At 35.0% G+C, this 23,659-nt stretch overlaps 2 protein-coding genes across 2 annotated transcripts; both read right to left on the minus strand.

Moving 5' to 3' along the window:
• Positions 1 to 1,274: 1,274 nt before the first annotated feature.
• LOC140972617 (protein ILITYHIA-like) lies at positions 1,275 to 16,178 on the minus strand. The gene is made up of 15 exons (XM_073435010.1): positions 15,910 to 16,178; positions 10,743 to 11,125; positions 10,500 to 10,631; positions 10,014 to 10,395; positions 9,735 to 9,881; positions 9,275 to 9,459; positions 9,054 to 9,180; positions 8,838 to 8,911; positions 8,431 to 8,507; positions 7,046 to 7,082; positions 6,808 to 6,974; positions 4,950 to 5,133; positions 4,563 to 4,640; positions 1,446 to 1,565; positions 1,275 to 1,352 (listed from the first exon to the last, which is right to left on the minus strand). Exons 1-15 carry the CDS (start codon positions 16,034 to 16,036, stop codon positions 1,275 to 1,277), a joined length of 2,298 nt encoding a protein of 765 aa, XP_073291111.1. The 5' UTR covers positions 16,037 to 16,178.
• Positions 16,179 to 21,288: 5,110 nt separating this feature from the next.
• On the minus strand, positions 21,289 to 23,511 carry LOC140972305 (GDSL esterase/lipase At5g33370-like). Its single transcript, XM_073434751.1, has 5 exons — positions 23,232 to 23,511; positions 22,829 to 22,956; positions 22,249 to 22,491; positions 21,853 to 22,105; positions 21,289 to 21,736 (listed from the first exon to the last, which is right to left on the minus strand). The coding sequence occupies exons 1-5, from the start codon at positions 23,479 to 23,481 to the stop codon at positions 21,504 to 21,506; spliced, it is 1,107 nt and encodes a 368-aa protein (XP_073290852.1). The 5' UTR covers positions 23,482 to 23,511; the 3' UTR covers positions 21,289 to 21,503.
• Positions 23,512 to 23,659: the final 148 nt, after the last annotated feature.

Below are 23,659 nucleotides of genomic sequence, written 5' to 3' on the forward strand. Positions count from 1 at the left end.
ACTTCGATGAATTATTCCTAAATGTTTAGATAATAATTACCCATAGTTATTTAAAGTGTGCAGGTCACTAAGGCACAGAGGTGTCATGGAGCCTTAGGCGCAAAGAACAAGGCGAGATGCCCAAAACGCACTAAGCATAGATATATACAAAGTTGATTTAACAGCAATAAAAATATATTTCGCAAACTATTAAACAAAAAGAGAGACTCTGTCACTGAAATTAGAGACAACCGGCTGAAACAGTAGAAAGAATGAGAAGAAATAGACAGCCTGCTGGAACAGTACAGGGAAAAGGAAAACGAAAAGGAAAATTAAGGGCTGCTGCAACCCTGAACGTTATTTGTGAAAACTGAAAAGTAAAAACAAAACACGGATGCAAGAATGTCCGGCTTATTAGCTTTTTGTGGGCTTATTGGTCTTACAATTAGGTTTCTAAAAAAAATTAAAAAGCAATTCGTCTGTTTCACGAGGAGCTCATGAGTTCTGCAAAAGGGTCAAAAGGTGCACGCCTTATGCAAGGGCTGCACCTTCGTCATGGGTAGCGTCTAGGCCCTGCCAGTTGCTTGCCTTTTACAACTACCTAATCACCCAAAATAAATTTGAAATATTATTTAGCATTATCTGTTTTGAAACCTGGGATCTTTGTTTTGTATTGTGTTTGGACCACGGCACTGAAATTTTTTAAAGATTTGGCCAACTTCAGATTGTTTTTTCATGAGAGATATCAAGGTGATTCTCGTGTGATCATCAACAGAAGATACACGTCAGACACCAAATATGTTCTAGTGGTGTTTTCTAATATTAGATAACCCCCCAAAAATGACCGAGTCATAAAAATGAATGTGACACGAAGATAGCACGGTATTCTAGAATCCGAACGCCTGAAAAAATTTCTCATAAAGTTGAAAAGGTCCATCTCAGGATCATATTTACAAGTCAAGACTATTAATTGTGCCCATGAAAATGGCCATTCATGAAGAACAAAAAAAATATCAGGATTCGGGTAATACAACTATTAATTCAGGGAAAACATGCCAAATTTATTAGCCACTTCTCATAGAAAAACATAACCCTATCATGAGCAAAAGCAAAAACTCAGAATGCAAGCTGAACGAATCCATAGCATATAAATTCTGAGTGCAACTATATGGATATCAGCAGTCAAACAACCATGATCATAAATATAACGTGCAATAAAGAAGAAACAAATTTCAAGAACCTGTTACATACCAGTAGCATAGGGACTTTTTTAGATGATAGCAACAAAGGAGAAATCATGTTAAGAAAATGACCTGAATATCAATTTCTGAGAGAGTGTCATGTGTACGCAGATCTGGGAGATTGATAAAGCGCTGCCAAATGGGGGACACAGTAACGCATAAAAAAATCGTAAAACGGGGATGTTCATGAAAGATTATAGGAGATTAAAAAAAAATTGAGGTAACCTTTTCAAACTGTGCATAGGTATCTCCCGGTATAATGGACATCAACGTTGACAATGAATTTATAGCCCCTTCTTGATCGAGATAATTTGGGCTCATCAATCCCTTTGAACCTAATAAGCCCTTCCAAACCCAAACGATATTGAAAAAAAGTTACTATGAATAAAAAAAGTCGGTAACGATGCGTAAAATATTCCAAGTATGTGTCTTCCTTGATCAAAAAGAAAAGGTTCATGATAAGTTTTACATTATGATAAGGCATCTAAAATCATTTGATACGTGATGATTTGTTCATCATTGATAACATGAACATTAACTTCCATAGAATGAGTAAATAAACATAGCAGCAATATAAGTACATAAAAAATAAGTCAACTGAAACAAATTTCAAAAAGTAAACAGCAATAAAAAACAAAGTGGAAGGTGATAGTTTCAAAAAAACTGGGATACAGTGAGGATGGATTTAATAAAGGTCTTTGCTGAATTTTTTGAATATGGAATTGTCAATGGAATTACAAATTGAGACATATATATGTCTTATCCCAAAGAAAAAAGATGCGCGACATATTAAAGACTTCAGGCCAATCAGTTTGATCACGAGTCTCTACAAAATCATGGCTAAGGTCTTGACAAGTAGATTGAAGAGAGTTGTGAGTAACACTGTTGCGGAGAACCAGTGTGCTTTTATTAAAGGAAGACAAATACTTGATTGTTGCCTTATTGCAAATGAAGTTGTGGAAGAATATCGACGAAAGAAATTAAAAGGATGGGTGCTAAAAATTGATTTGGAAAAGGCGTATGACAACGTAGACTGGCGATTTTTAGACTTCGTGTTGGAAAAAAAGGGATTCGGTGAGAGATGGAGAAGGTGGATCAGGGGATGTGTTTCTAATGTGTCTTTCTCAATCTTTATTAATGGAAAGCCGCAAGGAAAGTTAAAAGGGGAGAGAGGTCTCAGACAGGGGGATCTATTATCACCGTTCTTATTCAACTTAGTCGTCGATGGGTTGGGGAGAATGGTGGACAAGGCACGGGCAGATTATGAGGTCATGGGACTCGAAGTAGGGAAAGAAAAAATTGAAATGACGCATTTACAGTTTGCGGATGATATTCTGTTTTTCGCGAGATCAGAAAATGACGTGTTGGCAATACTAAACATTATAAAATTGTTTGGCAACAACTCTGGGTTGAAAATAAATTTGGGCAAAAGTGTTGTGCTTGGATTGAATTGTTCGGAAAAGGATGTAGATGATTTGGCAGCAAGTGTTGGGTGCAAAAAAGATAGTTGGCCTATTAAATATCTTGGGCTACCACTGGGAGGTAATCCAACTAAGATGGATTTCTGGGAACCCGTGCTTTCGAAAATGTCAAACAAATTAGCAAGTTGGAAAAAATCGTTTTTATCAAGAGGAGGCCGTCTCACTTTGATAAAGGCCGTGCTTTGTGCGATGCCATCCTATTTCATGTCCCTTTTCAAAGTGCCAATAAAGGTTGCCGGTAAAATGGAAAAAATTATGAGAGATTTTTTGTGGGATGGCAGTGACGGGGAAAACCATTGCCATGTCGTCGGATGGAAAAAAGTTTGTAAACCAAAGGAAAAAGGAGGGTTGGGATTGGGGAATGTTTGTCTCAGGAACAAGGCTCTTCTTGGCAAATGGTGGTGGAGAGGTTCAGTGGAAAGGGGATCGTTGTGGAAAAAAATAATTCAAAGTTTATATGGGATACAGGAAAACAAGTGGGATTTGGGGTTGGCGGAGAAGGAAACTTTTAGAAGTCCTTGGAAGTGTATTTCTCGATCTTACCAGGCTTTTCATCAACTTATCAGGGGGGTGCCAAAACAGGGGAATATCATTCGTTTTTGGGAGGATGTCTGGGAGGGAGATAACTCGTTTAAAATAAGATTTCCAACTTTGTTTCGTATTTGTAATTCTAACAATAAACCGATTAGTCATTTCATTGATGTTGTCAATAGTGCGGGTAATGTTTCTACCATTTGGGACGTTAGATTTAGAAGAGATCTCAGCGAGGATGAGTTTCTTGAGTTCAACAACTTGTTTCGAGTCTTAGAGAGTGTCAGATTAGACATAGGTACTGAGGATGTTAGAGTTTGGAGGGGGGACCCTTCAGGTTTGTTCTATGTTAGATCTTTTTATTGCTCTTTTTTCCCTATTTCCATCTTTCCATTATTCGATTTCTCTAATACCATTTGGAAAGTACATGTCCCACAAAAGATTAAGATCTTCTGTGGATCGTGGCCTTGGGGAAGTTGCCTACGTGTGATTCAGTGCAAAGAAGGTGGAAAAATCGTGCTTTAAGACCGCAGTGTTGTTGCTTGTGTCGAGAGCACGAAGAGAATCAAGATCATATATTTCTACACTGCTCCTTCACCACAAGGATTTGGATTAGAGTTTGCAACGAGCTGGGAATACAATGCGTTATGCCGAGGCATGCTAAAGATCTCTTTCATCTAAACTCAGGGTGCATTTTCAACAAGAAATACAGTGAATTCTGGTACATGATCATTCACGGCATATTTTGGTCTATTTGGTTAGAGAGAAACCGTAGAATTTTTGAAANTAAAAAACAAAGTGGGAGGTGATAGTTTCAACTGAAAAGACAAACAGTTAGGTCCTCATTAAGCACATTTAGCCGCTTAAACCAATTTTTGAGAATAGTTCCAAACGATAGTTATTCATTATAGTACAGAGCAACGGAGAGTGATAAAGAGCAACAGGATGGTTGTTTTTTTCTTTTTAGAAAAAATAGAATTGTTAATATAAATGTGGGATCGTGCCTGAAGATTATCTGATAAAATAATTTAAACTTGTTTAAAAAAACATTTTTTGGTTAAAATTTAATTTTTTTTTTGTTTGGAAACTATAAATAATAATAGACTATTTTGGAAAATGTTTGAAAATTTTGATTAAAAGTGATTGCTATGTCCGAAGATGTGAAAAGGAAGAAACATATTTTTAAGAAAATAAAAGAAATAAAAATAATCATTAGTGTTTTTTTTTTGTCAGATGGAAATGGTTTCGGAAACCAAAGCAAACAAGGACTAAAAGAGTATTGGACAATCTGGACAGTAAGCAGTGTTAGCAAGAAGTAAGGAACACTCACCGTACATAAGTCAGCCACACTAGTTGTAACACGACCAATCACATCAAAACCAAACTTCTGCAAACACTTTTGCACCCTCTGAAAAATAAAATAATTTCAGCAACATGGTTAAATATGATTTTTACATCTGTTTCATGCCAACAAAATTTAATCATGGCAGTTATCGAATATATAGATCCAAAATTGGCATATCCTGTGAAACATAAGGAAATCTGTTTTAATTCATATTTTACTTCCACCACCAATCCCCCTGCCAATGCCCCCAACCTCAAAAATAATCAGAAGGATAGAAATTTTTTTACATTTTGACTGGCACACAGTTGATTGCTTGTTGGTTAATATAAAAAAGTTGTGAAGCTCAACAAAATTACGAAATAGAGAATATACCCTCCAAACCACATCCTTTTTTCCTGTCCCAACGAGGTATGGATGATGTGAGCAGAACAGGAGCTGCAGGCAAGCATCTGGGGAAGCAGCAAATACTGCAGGCGCAATTGCAACTAAAACCTTCACCAAAACTTCAACTGATGGAAGGAATGGAACTTGTGAGTCCACCGGAATTTCTGCTTCACTGGATACCAGATAATTTTACAAGGATCAGTGCCATCAGAAAATAACACATAACAGGGTAGAAAAAAAAGAAAGATACACCAAGAAAGAAGCAACCCGATGAGACAAAAGTAAGAATGAATTAGTTTTTCAACGAACAACTATTGAAATAACCAAAGGTATCAAACATTCATCAATTAAAAGGGCACCAAAAAGAAACACTCATAAAAAACTAAAAAGGAGTGGCCAATTAAATATCTCAGGGTACCGTGGGAGGCAATCCCAGGAACTGACTTTTGGGAACCCGTGCTTTCCAAGATGTCTAAAAAACTAACAAGCTGGAAAAAAACGTTTCAATCAAGGGGGGTCATCTAACATTGATAGCGTCAGTGGAGGAAAAGTCTGTGTTTTTGGTATGTGATAGCCTACTTGTACTTTGTTTTCTTATTCTAACAAAAATTTGTTTCCAATAAAAAGAAAGATTCAAACGGTTGTGAATCGTAGATGGCCCCAATAAAAATGAAAGAGACTAGAATAACTACGCATATTTGAGATTGGTATGTATCGAAAATTAGAGATAGTGCTTGGATGGTATGTTTTAAAAGGTTGTTTGACTAATAATGAAATAATATTGAGTGGGAAATTGGTAAAAGTACAATGGATTTTGAAAAATGATTTGATATGTGGACTGGAAAACATGAAAAACTAAGTTATCAAAATGAGGTTGATGAACATTTTTTTTATATAAGAAACGATATTATATTAACTAAAGTGGACAGGCAGATGAACATTTTTAAAAATAGGTAAAATCAATGTTAGTTGGAAACTTGGAAATGCGTTAACTTCCAAATTTTGAGAGAAAATCTTAAAATGAGTGAGAAACAAACATAGCCATTATGTTTTTGCTGCTAGAAGCTTACATTTTGACTGACATAATACTGAACCCAAACTTGTCATTGAAACTTAAAATATTTGAGCATCTTTTTTTTTCAAACACGTCCTAGACTCGTCATCTAATCCCATTAAGTTTGACGTTCTGCCATACGTGCATGATCATGTGCATTCTCTGCAGCAATCCAAGTTAAATATGTTGACGGTAATCATGATTCATGTGATTGAGATAATTCATGAAACCATCATTGTAATGCTATTCAATCTAATTGAAGATTTTTTCTCATTTATTGGAAATCTGTTGTACTTTGATAGGAAACAAACTAAAGAACAAGATCACAAAACTTAGTATTCTAGTCATTTTTAAAATTTCAAGAAAATAAACAAAACAAGATTACCCTATCAATTTCGATATATGAAGAAAACAAACCATCCTCACTAATTCTGAATACGGAAACTCAGTGCGGCTAATTGAAAACGAAGGCAGAGGATTTCCCGGAAAATGGGAGAATAACAACCGCCAGTTCTACTTGGATTTGATATTGAACATTTCGGTGCAGATATGAGCATCGACAATTTAAAACCATTGTTATAAAAAATAACAAATAACAAAGATAATAAAAGTCCAGCTTTCATCAGAACCAAAAGTATACAGCATTAAAGGTGGGTTTTCATTAAATTTAACAGTATAAACATTATATCTTTCAGCGCTCAGAAATATCAAGTCATCTATCCTGATGAACATGAAACAAGGCACAAATAGTCAAAGGGGGTGAAAGGAGAGTGAAAGACAGTTGAACTCCACCTCATCCTTAGAAAAGTAGCTTTTTCTTCCACAACAGAGAGATAACTCGAGAACTCGACCATAATAGCATCACACAGCGAAGGAGAAACGGCAAGAATCTTTTTCATAGTATCATGGGCTGCTTTCCTTATAATCCAATTAGGATGGCATAGCAAAAACAACATGAACTGAAGCATAATGATTATCAGTTAATAACCACATGTTTCAAAACATAAAATGAAAAAGTCGTATTAATCACCTGAAGGAATGCTTTTTTCGGAAAAATCTCCAAGAGTCTGCAGCACAACAAATACAAGTAATGAACCATCAGATCTTAAAAATTTTGTCGGATTATTGCATGCTATCATCAAGACTTCCACCTTTCATTTCTACAGCATCTTTTAACATTTTAAGGGTAAAATATTAGACCATGGAGTGTGAGCATACAATTTTGCTTCATGGTGAAAGAACCACAAGTATCAAGGGCATTTCTAGTGAAACTAAAAACTATTTTTTTAAACAGGCATGCTGGTTTGCAATTATTGAGAATGACAAAACATGTACCAGGAAAGGGGACTACTAGGAAGTGGGAACAATAAATCACCGTTCGAGAAAAATACAATAAAACTACACGAAAGCTAAAATTTAGACAGGGAACCCCCACACTTCTTACCAATGCTTTTAGTAATACTCCAGTTATTATTGGAGCCCCCTTTGTATTTCCGGATAAAATTCATTAACCCACTCCTAGCCAATTCAGGAGATGCTATCAAACGTTTTAATTCTTCCATCTCCTCATCAGACTATTCCAAGGAATGATAGAGCATCTGGTCGAAATCCACATCAAAAGAGTCGTTGATCTCGCAATCTACTTTGAACTCTTGAATTTCCTCAACCCAAGACTTCTTCCTCCTTTCTAGTTTAAAAAGTTTTCGCGAACTTACAGCTGAATTTTTTATTGACGAGCTAATACATTAGGTTATTTATGAGATGATGCAGTCGAGCTGGACACTAAGGGTATTTGAAACAGTAGAGGTTTTTACAAGATTGAGTTTCCTTACTAGATTTCCCCGAGAATAATGCACGGGCTCCTGTGGCCAAAACTAGCATATCCAAGTTTCACAGGTTTAGACTGGCTGCTCCTATTCTTCTTTGAATTACTACTGCTTGTGGCACTACCTCTTTCCAAAGAAGGACCCACAACATCACGCTTATTTGGGTCTGGTGCTGAAGATATAATTTGCTTGTTATTCTGTTCGAAAGAAATGATTCAGTCCATCTTAATGAGTGGGCCCTACTGTCTTCAATTGATTTTTAAGAAATTGAGGAGACTACAGCTCAGCCCATCAAAAGACTTGGACTAGGCTTGGAATTTCTTCCTAGAAGCCTCCCACAACATGCGGCTTTGTATGTTTTTTGGGCTTTTAGCCAGATTGAGGATCTAATTTTGGCCCTTACTGCCTAGATTGAGAATGATATTTCTTCAAGCATCAGTACAACCATTGCTTCTTTTGGTAGGCCATAAGTAATAGATTCAATCTAAAATAAAATAAGAACTGCAAACGGTTCCAATCCAACAGAGGACAACTATTTCTTCTTTAGCACATAAGAGATCAATATGATCAAAGATTGTTCAGAGCACACCTTTGAGGATAATCAACAATGAGAACCTCCATAAGGTCAATGCATGCCAACAAATCATCAGCTGGTAATTTTGAAGCCTGTCAAGTCACATGAGGATAAGCTCGAAGGTTCCAGCAAAAGGCAGAAAGGAACATGAACATATTAAAGCACTTTTATCATATAATCATTTTTTATCTGTTACCGTCAATGGATATCAGGATTTAAACTCTCGTTATTTGAGTGTATTGAATGTCGTAAGCCCAATTTCCAACCAAAATCTTTTAAAACGCAGTTATGAACTCCTCATATAATGAAATTCGTTCATAGCACCACAAGCTGATTACTTTCAAAAATCACAAAGGAGAGATTTAAATTACTATTTGTGGTTGTAAGTTGACTTAGAAAGAGTAAAGAAGTTAATTATTTACCAAGGAAATTGGAATGACTGAAGGTTCATTCTGTAATATCAACTGCCAAATCTTCTCCTTCGATATAGTTTCCTCTAGGAAAATGGTAGAAATGAGAAACGAAAAATAATGGAAATGATTTAGGGCCCCTCATAGTGGAAGTACGTAAATCATAAAGCAACTTAAAACAGAGATGGTTAGTTGAGGCAAAAAAGTCAAATCAGCAAGTAATAAAACCTGCTTTCACGTCAACGACAGCAATTTTTGCCACACAGAACAATGCATAAATACCCTCCAATCTCTGTACAGCTTTGCTAAAACCAGTTTTAACAAGTTGGAGAAGAGGCAGCAATAACTCCGTCATCTGGAGCATGCATCATAAAACTTTTATGTTCGTATAACAAACATTTAGGACAGCATGGTCAACAATACAAATTATAAATCATGAATAATCTCACCTGCATAACTGAATCAGTTTTTTTGCAAATTAATCGCAGACAACGAAGGTGACCCTTTCTCAGAGCTTCCTTCTCTTTCAGCCCATGAACAAAGAAGGTAACTAGATCTTGGGAAATGGCATCTACCGATTTTACAGTCCAAGCTGCTAAACAAGTCAAACTTGACAGTTTCACCTCTTCATTTCCTGGAATTACATTTAATTAATAAGATTAATAAACATCAATATTACATCAAAAAGCTGAGAGCATAATGGAAATAAATTTAAAAAAATCAATACTACTAAAGAATGTACATAACCGACCTTATGTCTAGACATACATTTTTTGCATACGTGCACATTTAGATATATTAAAAGCTAAAAGGAAAACAATAGTTAAAAAGATCGGAGGATGTATGCGAGCAATATTCCCATGCATCTGTGTAATATGTACATACAGAGAGATGAAGTAGACCACCTACCCTCATCCTTGTAATAAGACAACAGAAATCTGCATACAGTTGGTGCCAAGCTATTGAGATATTTTCCTTCAGGAGCATGAGAAATTTCTTGAAGCGCGTTAATCATTCCAACTCTCTGGTATGGAAATGTAAGTCTGCCTTCAGAACCTGTTTATGGACTAAAGCAGTGAGATTATGACAACCAAACATAAAGCAACTAGTTAGCTGCAAACTGATGGAGTCCTTACCAACAGTCTTGCTATTAACTGAATATGGAAAAGGTAATACAAATAAACTAACCTCCCATAACCAATTTGACAGCATTAAACAGTGCTTCTACAGAATCAGGACTGCTTGATTTTTGGCTCAAGCTCCTAACTATGGCTAAAGCATCAAATCTTCTTCCTTCATCTCCATGCCTTGCCTGGGTCAATACTACTGAGAGAATTTCCACAGCATATTTACTTAGGTCAAGGTTCGTAGATTTCAAAAGAACTCCAATTGATTCTATGACAAGCTCCGGATTCCGTTTCAACATCTTGACAGATGATGGGAGTATCGTGTTCTTAAAATCCTCATGTGATAAACGAGAAAATAATGGCAGAAATGCTTTACTGAGGCCTATGGCCGGCTTTTCCCTTGCATTTAGAACTGCTTTTACAAAGATATCAAGAAATATTTCCTGAAAAACCAAAACAATAAACACAGATGAAACCCCACTATCTACGGAATTTACATATTGTTTTCACTAATGTGGATATTATAAATGAAAAAGGTAAACTTCACCTTTCGTTCATCAAATGAAACAGGATTTGAATTTAAAAAGTCAAGCATCAAGTATATTAACTCTGCACTGTCTTTGTATGATATCCTTGAATCTCTGAATCCCTCCATGTATGCTTTATATATGTCTGGTGACTGAACAGTACAGTCAAGTAAATATATATGGTACAATTAACCTGGGTAACAAAAAAATCACCCCCCAGATAAATGGTGAAAAGCTATTCATGGCTAAAGAAGGAATGAGACCTTAGAGAACAAATGAAAAAGGGTTTTCTTGCGTGCCCTTCTCACACAAAATGATCCTTGCAAGACGATGTTAAGCACCGATGCCTGAGCTTGGGCCACTCTGCACAAAGTGTTTGATAAAGTAGCAAACTGACTATAAGTTAAGAGGAGACAAGACCACTTTAGAAGCCTGTAGCTTCCTGTGATTGATTGGATCTTTGATTGCTTTTCCATAGCCTGTACAAGGGTTGTAGCAAAACTTTTCATAAATAGATCCTCGCGTAAAGCTTTGATAATAACTTCATCCACGGCTTTCCTTGATCCATGGTCATCATATAATGATAATGTTTGAAAAAGCAAATCAACCAATAGGGACACGATTTCGATAGACATCTGCAAAGAATCTGAAGAATTGTGTGTCAGAAGCATTTATCTATTCTGTGTAGAGAGTTGACAAACACCTTCAAACATCGATATTCAAGCAAATTAAACAAACTTTGGAGATAGAAATGTCAAATAAGATGTTCATTTATTCATGAAATTGCCACTACAAAAAGAAAAAAGAAAAAAAGATGACAGAGTCTGTACTTTTTGGTTTCTGCACGTTTTCAAGTTTTTATTTATTAGGAAGAACTTCAAATATACAAGCGATATTGAACCTACTCGGCATGCTTTGTTTTTTTTTATAGCCAACATAATTGAGAGAGTGGCGACAGCCAACAGGCAACAAGTTCAACATAACAGCACCACAGCATTCTTAGTCATTCCAACTTATAATCGTAAAAATTAAGCATACAATAAATACAAAATCCTGGGTCGGACAAATATATTCTGTCATCCAGATAGTCATGAACGATAGAGGGAATCTTCAATGTCTGCCTAACTATTCCCATGATGCATCCACTAGTTGATTTTCTCTCACAATTGAGTCGTGTCTCCTCACCCTATATCTTCCTCTTTCCATGATTCCCAAACAGCTGCTACTATTACTTGCTTCCATAGTTTTCAGCATTTTTGTCTTCCAAACATATAATCTATTTTCTTTAAATCTATTGTTTCTGCTGATCAAACTGGTGAAAACTCGATTATCTCAAAAGCTTACACCAAAATAACATCATGAAATTTGAACCTAGAGATATAATATTCATATATCCCCCGCAAGCTTTATAACATGCACCATTCGGTGTTGCAGACCATTGAAAGTTGTTTTCTTTGTAATACATCGTGAATATTCTAAATATTATGCAATAAATTTTCAAAACTACTTGTAACTTGATCGGAATCCAAATAATGTTTAGATTTTATAAGAATAGAAAATAGATTTGTCAAACAAGGAGAGAAGATCAAGTGCAGGAAAGAGAAACCCGAGCTTTCCAGCAGCCAAATCTGCTTATTGTTAACTCATCTCCTGTTGGGTCCTACTCCTACAAATCCCTTTTTCCAAATGAGAAAAATCATTGAGATGCATGCATGTTTTCACTTATGACAATTATTTGATCACTTCTCTCATATAGTCTGGATTGTCATATGTTCTTATATTCGTAACGACGGGATAATTGTTTGAAACCTTATAGAGAGAAATCATTGTCCATATCTACGGATGCTAATAACTTGAGCCAGATCATGAGATTTTTGAACTAGCTTGTACAAAATTCAATTGAATGCAGATTTATCAAATTCAAGGTGAGCTCAAGCCTATGTTTGAAATTGTTCAAGTGAAATTTGAGCCTCCTCCATTTTGTGCGATAGCTCGAGAACTTTAATGTTTTTATTATTATTTATTAGATTAATATTATTTTTAAGTAACTTACTTCCACTTTTAAATCATCTTATTCACCCAAATCAGTCACTAACGGCGTAAAACATGAGCCGAGCTCATGGAATTTCAAAAAATCCAGCTCGAAAGAATAAAGAATCTCATGCTGACATACTCAACCTCATCACGCCAGCTAGCTCAAATGCTTGGCTTTGGCTTGAAAAGCTTGAATCATTAGCTTAGAGCACACCTAGCATCTAAGACAACCGTGTCTCGATAGTTCAAGCATAACTCAATCATCGATTGTTGAAAAGGAATGATTCCATACAATTTACAAAGCTAAGAAGTAAAGATATAACTATTATCAATTATGTCATGACTTTGCTTCAATAGGCATGTATCAAGACAATAAATTACTTGCAAAATGCTAGTCCTAGAATGAGAAACACAACATTAGCCACAGCCACATGATTGAGGGATTTTTGAACATTAAGGATATAAAAGAGATCAACCCAAGGATAAACTAATGCAGGCCTACAATCTGTGTGAGGTGGTCTATGAGGTAACTAACACTAGTAAATTCCCCCCTTACATCGTAAAAAAGAAGATGAAAACATTGCTCTACCTTCGAACTCCTATAAATCTTAAGATTGATTTGTAGTTACATTCTTTGCTCTTGTGGCAAACAGTAAAGTTTAAAACGAGTATGTGAAGCATTTCTAGTACTTGCTAACTTGGGTGCAACTTGCAAGGTGTATTCCACCAATTAAATTTTTTGTCTTTGCTTAAAGAATTTACAGATGCAATTACTGAGCGAACAATTGCTCCAGTTATGATAATTTGGTTTGTTTCCAAGGTATGCAAAAAAAATCAAATTGTTTCAAGAGCTATTTAAACAAACTCACCACCCACCCCAAGGATCTATGTCATATCGCATCATATGAACACTATCACAAAAATAACACGGAAAGCATGTGTACGTAAAATAATAATAACAACAAGCATGCCCGTATACATAGTCGCTTTCCCGTATTTCCTCTTTTCCATGTTTAGGAAGGTTCCGGTTCCAAAAAAGATCCAGGTATTCTCGTGAACAGCAACTCGGGGTAAGCTACCGACCTCGGAGATGTTGCCAAAAAAGTGGCCCCCAATTGTTATGTGCCCAAATTGGTGTGTGTTGTGTAGAAATGAAACGGAAACTCAGGATGATATGCTCATACATTGTCCATTCACGACTAGGTTGTGGGCTAGAGCTTTGCAAGAGCTGGGACTGGTTTGGGTGATGCCTAAGTCAACGAGAGATTTATTCGTTATGGATCTAGGACAGCTAACTAGTACGAGGTGAAGAATTTTTTGGCAAGTGGTGGTTCAGGGCATATGCTGTACAGTATAGCTGGAAAGAAATCAAAGAATTTTTGAAGATAAGGAAGACACTACAAAACAGTGCTGGGAAAAAATCAAGATCAAAGTTGCTATGTTGATCAGCACTCATGATGACTTTAAGAACATCTCGATCTTAAGACATATTGTGAGATTGGGCTTATGTGTATCATTGATACAACATTGAAATTATGTAATTCTTATTGAAAGTGGACCACTATTCCACAGATGTACTTGTTCTCATCATATTTTTTTTTTGATAGGAAACATAATCTTTTATTTAATGAAAGTTTTTAGTACAATAACAGCGGATGAGTGATCCGCAAAATATAAGAGCTAAGCATTTTCGTCAAACCATTACAAACTTCCAATCCCTAACAACATCTGAAATAGCTAAATGATCAAGCCCTTTGATTCTTCTCGTTGTATTCGCAACTCTGAACTTAATGACCTCCCATAATTCGCTTGCGCTGATGTGTTTGTCTTTGAAAATTCTGTTATTCCTCTCTAGCCAGATGGTCCAAAATGTGATGTGTACTATGACATACCATAAACTGGTCGTTGTGCTCTGTGTAGAAAAACCCAGCTCGATAATGAACATGTCTCTTGCCCGCTGTGGAAACACCCACTGACATCTCAGCTCTTGCATAACCTTACTCCATAAATATCGTGAGTAGGAGCAATGCATCAACAGGTGATCCCGAGTCTCTTCATTGTTTTGGCATAGCGTGCACCAGTGAGGGCTTAATGTGCTAGTTGGCCATCTTCTTTGCACCGAGTCTGAAGTAGGAAGTTTACACAGCGCAACAGTCCACGAAAAAATCTGAATCTTTTGTGGGACAGGAACTTTCCAAATATGATCATGATAAGGAAAAACAGGAAAGTTTTGAATAGGGAAGAAAGATTCGTAAAAAGATTTGACCGAGAACAGACCCGATGACTCCCCCAACCACACCCTATAATCCTCCAAGCAAAGCCGCAAAAATCAATTCTCCAAATACTAATTCTGCCTCTTCGGGAGAAAACAACATCTTCAAACAATGTTCCAATATCAAGCCCAAGCTTCAACCCACACTGATGATGAACCCAAATTTTAGTCCTTGAACCATAGACAATTAAACAAAAATTCATAAGAAAAACTCTGCTTACAAGCGCCCTAGAAGGATATCTTCATATTAAACTTGTGCACCTCTAAAGAAGGAAATATTATCATCCTTAACCAAAATTCCATGGTCATGATCAGGAAAACCAGTTTACAATCCAAACATCTACACAGTTTACAGCCAACAAATAACTCTGAGATAGATGGGATTTCAAACTATATAATTTTAATATTTCCTCATCATCCAAGCCCTATTCTCGTACTAGGTGAAATTGCTACTTACTCAATGATGAAACCTCGAAAAAGAACAAGGAAAGACTAAATCCTATAGCACAAGAAGACAAAAATCTGGGATCACCATTTCACCAATCTTTTCCCAAAAGTACCAAGATAAATCAAATTTGAAACTGTAAGGCACTTGAAGTTCATTTACGGTGATAATATCATAGAACCATACACCAACGTTCTCCTTCAAGGTTATTAACATACTCCTTCACACAATTCAGACCACCACTCGAATATATATCAGGGGAATGTCAGAAAACTAAGCATCTACCAACTAAATTAATGACCGCATGCATGCGCATAGTAAGTCTGTTTAGCATTAACGTGTAACACGTGTCAAATGCATAATAAAGACGAAAAATGCTGAACTCATACTTATGAAACAATGCAACACAAAATCCATCAGAAAGTACTGCGACTGAGGACAAAAGGGCAGAATTAAGAAAGACCAAGTCGAGAAAGAAAAACAAGAAATCAAACAAAACTTTACCACCAAAAACAAAACTTTACCATAAAAAAACAAACAAAATATCGTACTACACGTCTCAAGAATCGTACTTTATCATCTAATTTTTCTAACTCGACTGACAAGAATTTAGGATATCGCACATTAACGAATACATCAGAAAACACAATTCATTCGGCTTATATGGAGGAAATAATACCTAAATTGTTGAGAATGGATGGAATCTGACTGCGGAATATCTGAATTCGCCGCTTCGAGGAAGGCGTCAAGACTGAAGGAGCGACAGCTATCAACAACTCCATTTGACTGCCTCCGTTGGGTTCCATCTCGATCAGAAAAGTGAATGAAATGGTGGGAATAGCTTACTGGAGCTCTGTGTTAGGGTTTTAGAAGGTGGCTGGCTGAGTGCAGGGACAGTGAAGTGTTTAGCACACGGTTCCGACTTTTAACAGGATTAAGAAAGTGCGACTATGGAGTTAAGAGTAATTTTAACATTAATCAACAATTTATATTATATATTTATATTGAATATTAAATTTTCAAGAAAATAAATTTTTATCGTATAACTGAAAATATAAAATTGTATTTTTAGAAAAAATTGATTTTACTCGATGTATAAAACTTTATTTTAAATAATTAATTATCAAAATTAATAAATATTGATGTTTAAAAAATTTTATCGAAATTTTAAACAATAAACAAATATTTTTCAAAAAATAAAAAAAATTCTTTTATCATATGAATAAATTTTGATTAAAAATTCTTTCAATTTGGTGTGACAGATCTTCGACCAGACCTGACTCGTGAAAAATATTATTTTTATGTCAAAAATATATTTTTCATTGTACATATGGATCATATCAATCCCGTTCACAGATATAGATCCATTAGACCGTCTCACAAAAGTGAAACATGTTCGTGAGAATTACGTGTTCAAGATAAAAGTAAGGATGCGAGCGACATAATTGGCCAATAAATAAATACATGTGAAAAAAACTATATGCAAATATATGAAAACATTTTCTAGTAAATCAGGGATTAAATAATCAAATATCTTACTCAATCTAGAGACGCTTAAGTGTGTAACACTTTACTTTGTAGAACCAGTGGGTTGCTCCCACACTCGATGGGACATGAACCTACGATTTCCAGGGTCACCATAGCTTGTCAGATCAGTGGGTGGCTCCTGCTACCTGAAACTGTCAAAGAAAAATGCGATGAGTAACCCTATTTTATCAAAATTTATCTCAAATGATAATATAAGTTGGTGATATACAATATAGAATATATAATGAAAAAAACATGCGTCATACAATCGTAAATAAATATCCAAAAAATACAAATATCCCAATACTTAGGTATTTTTAAATAATCTTGCAATGTTTATATTTCGAGCCTAGGCATTTCAACAAAAAAAAATAATATCACTAACTTGCTAGACATGGATACCCTATTTTAGCTCGTGTGTGCATCATATACAATGACAACAAAGCATGAATAATATAATAGTAAATAAATATGCAACAAGTAGAAATATCTCAGAACTCACGTACCTATGAACAATCTCGCGACGCTGACATTTCGAGCATACATTTTAACAAAAGGATAATATAGCTAACTCGCTGGACATTGATATCACATTTTAGCTAGTATTCACATCATACATTATTTATTATTTTATTTTATTGTGGTTTGGTTTTTTAATAATATGTAGTTATAGAGCAATTGAATTCTTCAATTTTATTTATAATATCATTTATTTTCAATCAATTACATAGTTTTCAATCTAGTTTAGATTTTAAGATATTTATCCATACATAGCAAAACTTTGAAATCTTTAAATATATACAAATGAATTCCAATTGTTAAAAAATTTAAAAGCTGAAATAGATAAATTTTAAGCTCATAAAGAAAAAATTGATAAGTTATAAGGCTAAATAAGTAGTGACATAATATTTATACAGATGAGTTAACACTTCTATTACCTATTAGAATATTTATTGTGGTATATATTTATAAATATTCAACTCATCTCAATTACATTTTTTTTAATTTTTATGTTGTCCCAAATTGAAGGATCGTGTGCTGGACACCTTAGGGGTGCTTTGAACACAACAAATCAATGAGTTGCAATAGCTCATGTTCTAAAAATGTTTACACTGATTAATTAAATCGAGTTTGGTTAGAAACCAAGCGGAAAACATTCGAAGTAATCCTTCGTTAAGATTAACTGATCGGTTTTATATCATGTGCAACTGAATAACAGAAAATTACAGAGAATCAGTTCTGCCTTCTATCAGTTCAGTTATGGACAGAACTGATTGATATCAACTGAACTGACCAAATCAGTTAAGAACAAAACAAGCTGTTAGATAAAAAGTAAAAGAAACAGGATATGTTTATGGATGTTCGGAGACTTCAACTGCTCTTACGTCACTTCTTCTACCACATCGGATAGGATCCACTAGAAGACTTTGATTTATACAACACCTTGTACAAACCCACCTAACTTAGGACTTACCCAACAACCTAACTGAACTCTTAGTCTAGGCTGCAGGCATTACCTTCCAGCCAACACTTGTTTAACGTCTGTGTGTCAAAGACTACATACACAAGTTTAATGTCTTTGTGCAAGACTGTATTTTGGGTGGTGTGTGTGTGTGTGTGAACAACTGATCTCTGAAAACAACTCGAAAAGTGTTCTCATACACTGATGGAATTTTGCTTCTAATCTAAGCTGATAATACGATGAAATATTCCCTCTGGGCAAATTGCTTCTAGTAAGCTGATATGCAATATGCGTGTCCTATGTATCTTTACACACTAGTTCTTCCTATTCTTGTGTGTGTTCTTATTCTTATTATTGGTCTTCACTGATCTTTTATATATAAGCGGGAAACTAATCGTACAGTGAGACTCAATAATTGTATTTGTTGCAGCTTGAACGTGCTCCTTGAAATATGAGTCTCGACTTTTCCGACAGCCTTCTGGAACATTTTGGCTTTAAGCTATGCTGCAACGTCCATTAATGTATTATCAATAGTACATGAGCTTTGTACTCTTGTGCGTATCTGGAATCCACTTAGATAAGCTTGTCTTTATCTGCAACTGATTGGTTCCTAACTGGTCTTCTGAACTGATCTTCAATTGGGCTGGTAAAATCAGTTGATTCGTCAGTTGAACTGATTTCTCTATTTCAGTTGAACTGATCAGTTGAGCTCTTCATCAGCTGGCCGAGCTTCTGAAGTTCTCATGATGAACCACCTATCAGCTGAACAATCAGTTGAACTGTTCTTTGTTTATATCAGTTGAGCTGATTCAGTTTGGGTAAACAGTTGGAACTTTCAGTTGCGTCTCGATAGCTTCAGTTTTGGCTCAAATAACTGATCAGTTAGAAGCCTGATCGGTTCCAGCTTCCTGCACACTACAGTAAATTGTTAGAAACAAAATAACAAGTTTTGTTAACATCAAAATCAAGATTGCAAACATGAATTGTTCCAACACAAATATATAGTCAGATGTATATATTTAGTATCTTTTTTTTAAACATGAATTATTCCAACACAAATATATAGTCAGATGTATATATTTAGTATCTTTTTTTAAAGGTTTTACTGATATACCTCTATTAATTAAGTATTTGAAAATTAATGTGAAATTATTTTTTGAATGAATTAAATAATGATAAAATAAGATATATTTTTTTTTAAAAAAAAACTTTACTTTCCAATGATTTTTTAATAGGTGTGAAAAAACAAGACATTATATTTGGGACGGAGATAGTTCCGTATTAAAGTTTAACATTACGATAACATTTCATATGTCAAGACCATATGGCATGACCTCCCGTAAATATGACATATCGGGGAAATCAAACACCGGTCTTCATTTTGTGACACAATCACACCCTCGACTATCTGATGTCTATAATACTTATCACAGAGTGAACGATATTCTCGGAAATAAATGAATGAATGATAACACAATATGAATGTGTGATCATAATTTCATACAATCAATAGATTACTCTAATGTATTTAAAAATCATATTTGATTTCATAAATAAAACATAATATTATAAAATGAATCACTTCATTCCAATATCAAATAAAAAACAACAAATACATGTCAAAAGCTAACATAAGTCATATTACACGTTTTTATAGACGCTGTAACGAAAACGATCAATACGTATCTCAACATTCAAATAAAATATCTCAATAAATCTATGAAACTCCAAATGCTTAATGGTTATCCAAATTCGTGGAAAATAATTTATTTTCATCAAATTATTATTCATTTCCTCATATTTATTCAAATTACTAATTTGATTTATTTTATTTGTCAACAATAAATTTTTAAAGTCTAAAATCCCAAAATTCAGGCATTATCATATTTTCTCAGAAATTAACAGCATTTAAATTTAAAATATGAGTAGGTCTCTTATGAGACGGTCTCACGAATATTTATCTGTGAGAAGGGTCAACCCTACCGATATTCACAATAAAAAATAATACTTTTAGCATAAAAAGTAATACTTTTTCATGGATGACCCAAATAAGAGATCCGTCTCACAAAATACGACCTGTGAGACCGTCTCACACAAGTTTTTACCTTAAAATATTTATCAAGTTGAATAATCATAACACAATTTCATAATTATCAAAATATAGTTAAATTCTCAAACAATCACATACCTAGTTCAACAATAAATTATATGTTCAACAAAATATACCTCAATATCGATCAAATTCGATACCTATAACATCAACCCAATAAATAATATCGGGCTAATAATCGGAATAGAATCGAATGAAAGCGAAGTGGATAATTTTTTCACTCACGGACAGCCAACAAAACCTGAACCAACAAGCTAGAATCGAGCTTAAAATCACCCAAGAACTTAAATAACTTTCACTCTTTCAGCAAGGAGCAATTGCAGTGGTCGTGCAGTAGAACACGGCTGAAACACGTCGGGAGGAAGAATCGCTCTTAAGCTCGATTAGAAGCAATCTACAACCTGAAACCATCAAAACCAGTTGAGAAATGGCCGGAAAACTGCGACACGCTGTGACAGACGAATTTTAAAATCATGAATTGCCTTGCAAAATGGGTATCAAAAGATTGCTTATGACATGGGCTTTCTAAATATTTACCAATTCCGAATTCCGGCAACCTTAGGGGTGAGCAAAATCTCTATATAACCAAAATAAACAACCGAACCGATCTAAATCGAAAATTCGGATGTGTTAAATGGCAGTTCGTTAAATTTTTTTCTTCAAAACTTCGAATAATTTGTTGTCACCTATAATAGAAGTATAACTAAGACATGAATAAGAGCCCAATGATCATGAACAGAAACAGTGGCTAACCCATCTATTTCTTTTGGGAATTTGAGTTGTAATTAACACTTAATTTCCTGTTTAATGGGAAGAGTCGTATAATATACATATCTACACTTTCACTTCATTATACATTATAAAGTAAACAATTCCTCCTAAGTAAAAGAATTTAGCCTTCAATTCATCAAAAAAGAAAGAAAAACTGTTACTAGCTAGGTACATAAAAAAACTGCAAAGACAACATATACCATTTTATTTCAAAGTGCAAAATGTTTCATAAAAGGAAAAGTACAAAAGGACCATGGAAATACAAATTGAGCCATGAAGACGAAGTATTGGGCTACCCATTATACAATTGAAATTCAAATATTTTATAGAATACATATCATGAACGGAAGACGACCATCAGAAAATTTTGAATTGACTTAGTTTCTTATTTCCCAAGTAGTCATCAAGCCCTGGAATAGTTGGGAAACATGGTGCTGAGATTCATTGGGTGCATCAAATTGTTGTCGCCATTAAAGATTTGTTGGACTATGAGTCGGTTGGCCCTTTCGGATGGATGAAATGGATCCCAAAACACGTATTGGTCCCGATTCGGGCACAAGTTCGATAGAGGTGTGCAAAGGCCCAACCCGTTGAATCGGCCCTGTCCACAACAAGCTATCTTTGAGGTTGTGAATCCTGTCCAAACGCGTACCAAATGCAGTATAAGTCAAGATCATTTCCGATAGTCATTATCTTACACGTTCATGTTTCAGACAATCAGAATAGGGTTGACTGTGTATTCGAAAATGTACCGAAACTTCGAGGATTGGAAACAAAATCCATGTGCATTTGATTGGTGTTTGCCGCGATGAAAACATTGGTTCCGATATCTTGGTTAAGTTGATTGAGCATTTTTTTCAGTTGAGGGTTGAAAAGAGACGCAGCATGCTGTAGTTCTTCCGCGCATTCGCCATTTCTACTATGTTGTGCTAGTTCCGCCGGCACACAACCTAGCGGCCCAGTTCCGGTCACGAGAACCCGGCGAGCTCCAAGTCGATAAAGCCTCTACGTTTATTATTGCATAATCACAAGAAACAAAACTCGATGAACACAATCATGAGTAATAAATCATAATTATTCATAAAATTTTGAAATTTTGAATTATATAATTTTTTTTAAAAAAAATGAGAGATTAATTTTAAAAATACCTGTAAAACTTTTTTGTACTCAGAAATGACATATGGGACATATTGTTGGAGTGTGAATTGTCTTGATCTTGCTGAAAAGGGCACCAAATAGTAATTGTTCACAAAATCATTGCCTCCCAAAGTCATGAGAGTGAGTGATTCTTTCACAAGTCTTTGGCTCTCCTCCTCTCGTATTAATGCACTCACCCTTTGCTGATATTGCTCAAAATAGTTTAATTGATCATAAATTCTTATGATGTTAACCTGCACACACAATGTCACACTAACTTAGTCATTTGGAAAATCAAATAATTTTAAATAAGAATTTAGTCGAATTCGTAGTGAACCGATAAATCCCATCGACGAGCGGGACGGATTAAGCCATTCTTTTAAAAATAGAGAAACTGATTTTTTTTTTAAAATTCTTTTTCAAAAAAATACCCATTACATAGAATCCATATATTCAAAGTTGGAGTGATAATTTACAATAAAATAATTATCGGAGGATTGAGAATAATATGTAGATAAAATGATTATTCAGATTATTTATTTTGAGTGATTTTCATTTAAATAAAGAATCTAATAAAATCGCTAGGCTTACAAATTGAATGCCAGTGTCATTAAGCACTCCCACTCCAGCAGAGGCAAAGTTGGCACCAACTAACAGTTTCTGTCCCCTAAGCTCTGGACTCAAGTAAGGCAATGTCGCCTCCCAACCCATTTTTTCACCTAAAAAAATAAAGCATAATAAATAATTTAAATAAAAATCCCATTTTCCTATATAAATAATTGTGCAAAACTGCATGCTAGTTTAAAAATATATTGAAGATGATGATGTGCTACTTGATATTTTGAAATTATTAGTTATTTACATAAATGTACATCTATTTTGTTGTTTGGGGATTGGGAGACAGTGAAGAATCTTTACAAGGAAATATATATAATTCAAATTTTCAAGTATACAAAGTAAAAAAAAGAAAAGAAATAGAAAACAGAAACTTTACTAATTATATCGGGAATGTTTAGGCCATTGGAGAATCGTCCCGTGGGGCGATGTGTTGGATAGTCGATCCCGTAGGGCGGAGCATCGGCCCTAGCCGTGGTGGCCAGGTAGTTGTTGTTGCCATTGTCCACCAATGAATCTCCGAATACAAAGAATGCTCTATTTTCAGCATCAACGTTCAAAGTTTTCGACGCTAATGTTACATAAATAATAAGGAAACATGAAATAGTCGCTAAATTAGACATTTTCATATGATTTCTCAAGCAAAAATAATGATAATCCCCTTTTGAACGATGCATGGCTCCATGGCTCTATATATTGGTGAGAGCCCCAACTAATATGTTGGTGTAATTAATAATTAAATGACAGAATGTCAAAAAGCCTAGTGAATTAGCTTCGCGGCGTTAAATTTCACAGTTGGATTAATGG

Source organism: Primulina huaijiensis, chromosome 3 (assembly GCF_012295235.1).
Source record: "Primulina huaijiensis isolate GDHJ02 chromosome 3, ASM1229523v2, whole genome shotgun sequence".
NCBI classification, from domain to species: Eukaryota; Viridiplantae; Streptophyta; class Magnoliopsida; order Lamiales; family Gesneriaceae; genus Primulina; species Primulina huaijiensis.

Coding starts and splice junctions, on each gene's coding strand:
- LOC140972617 (XM_073435010.1), bottom strand. CDS start 16,036: ATGGAACCCAACGGAGGCAGTCAAATGGAGTTGTTGATAGCTGTCGCT. Junction 9,181..9,274: donor AAACTGATTCAGTTATGCAG/GTGAGATTATTC, acceptor TGCATGCTCCAG/ATGACGGAGTTATTGCTGCC. Junction 6,975..7,045: donor CGAAAAAAGCATTCCTTCAG/GTGATTAATACG, acceptor ATTATGCTTCAG/TTCATGTTGTTTTTGCTATG.
- LOC140972305 (XM_073434751.1), bottom strand. CDS start 23,481: ATGAAAATGTCTAATTTAGCGACTATTTCATGTTTCCTTATTATTTAT. Junction 22,106..22,248: donor AGTACAAAAAAGTTTTACAG/GTATTTTTAAAA, acceptor TAATAAACGTAG/AGGCTTTATCGACTTGGAGC. Junction 21,737..21,852: donor TTCCAATCCTCGAAGTTTCG/GTACATTTTCGA, acceptor GCGTTTGGACAG/GATTCACAACCTCAAAGATA.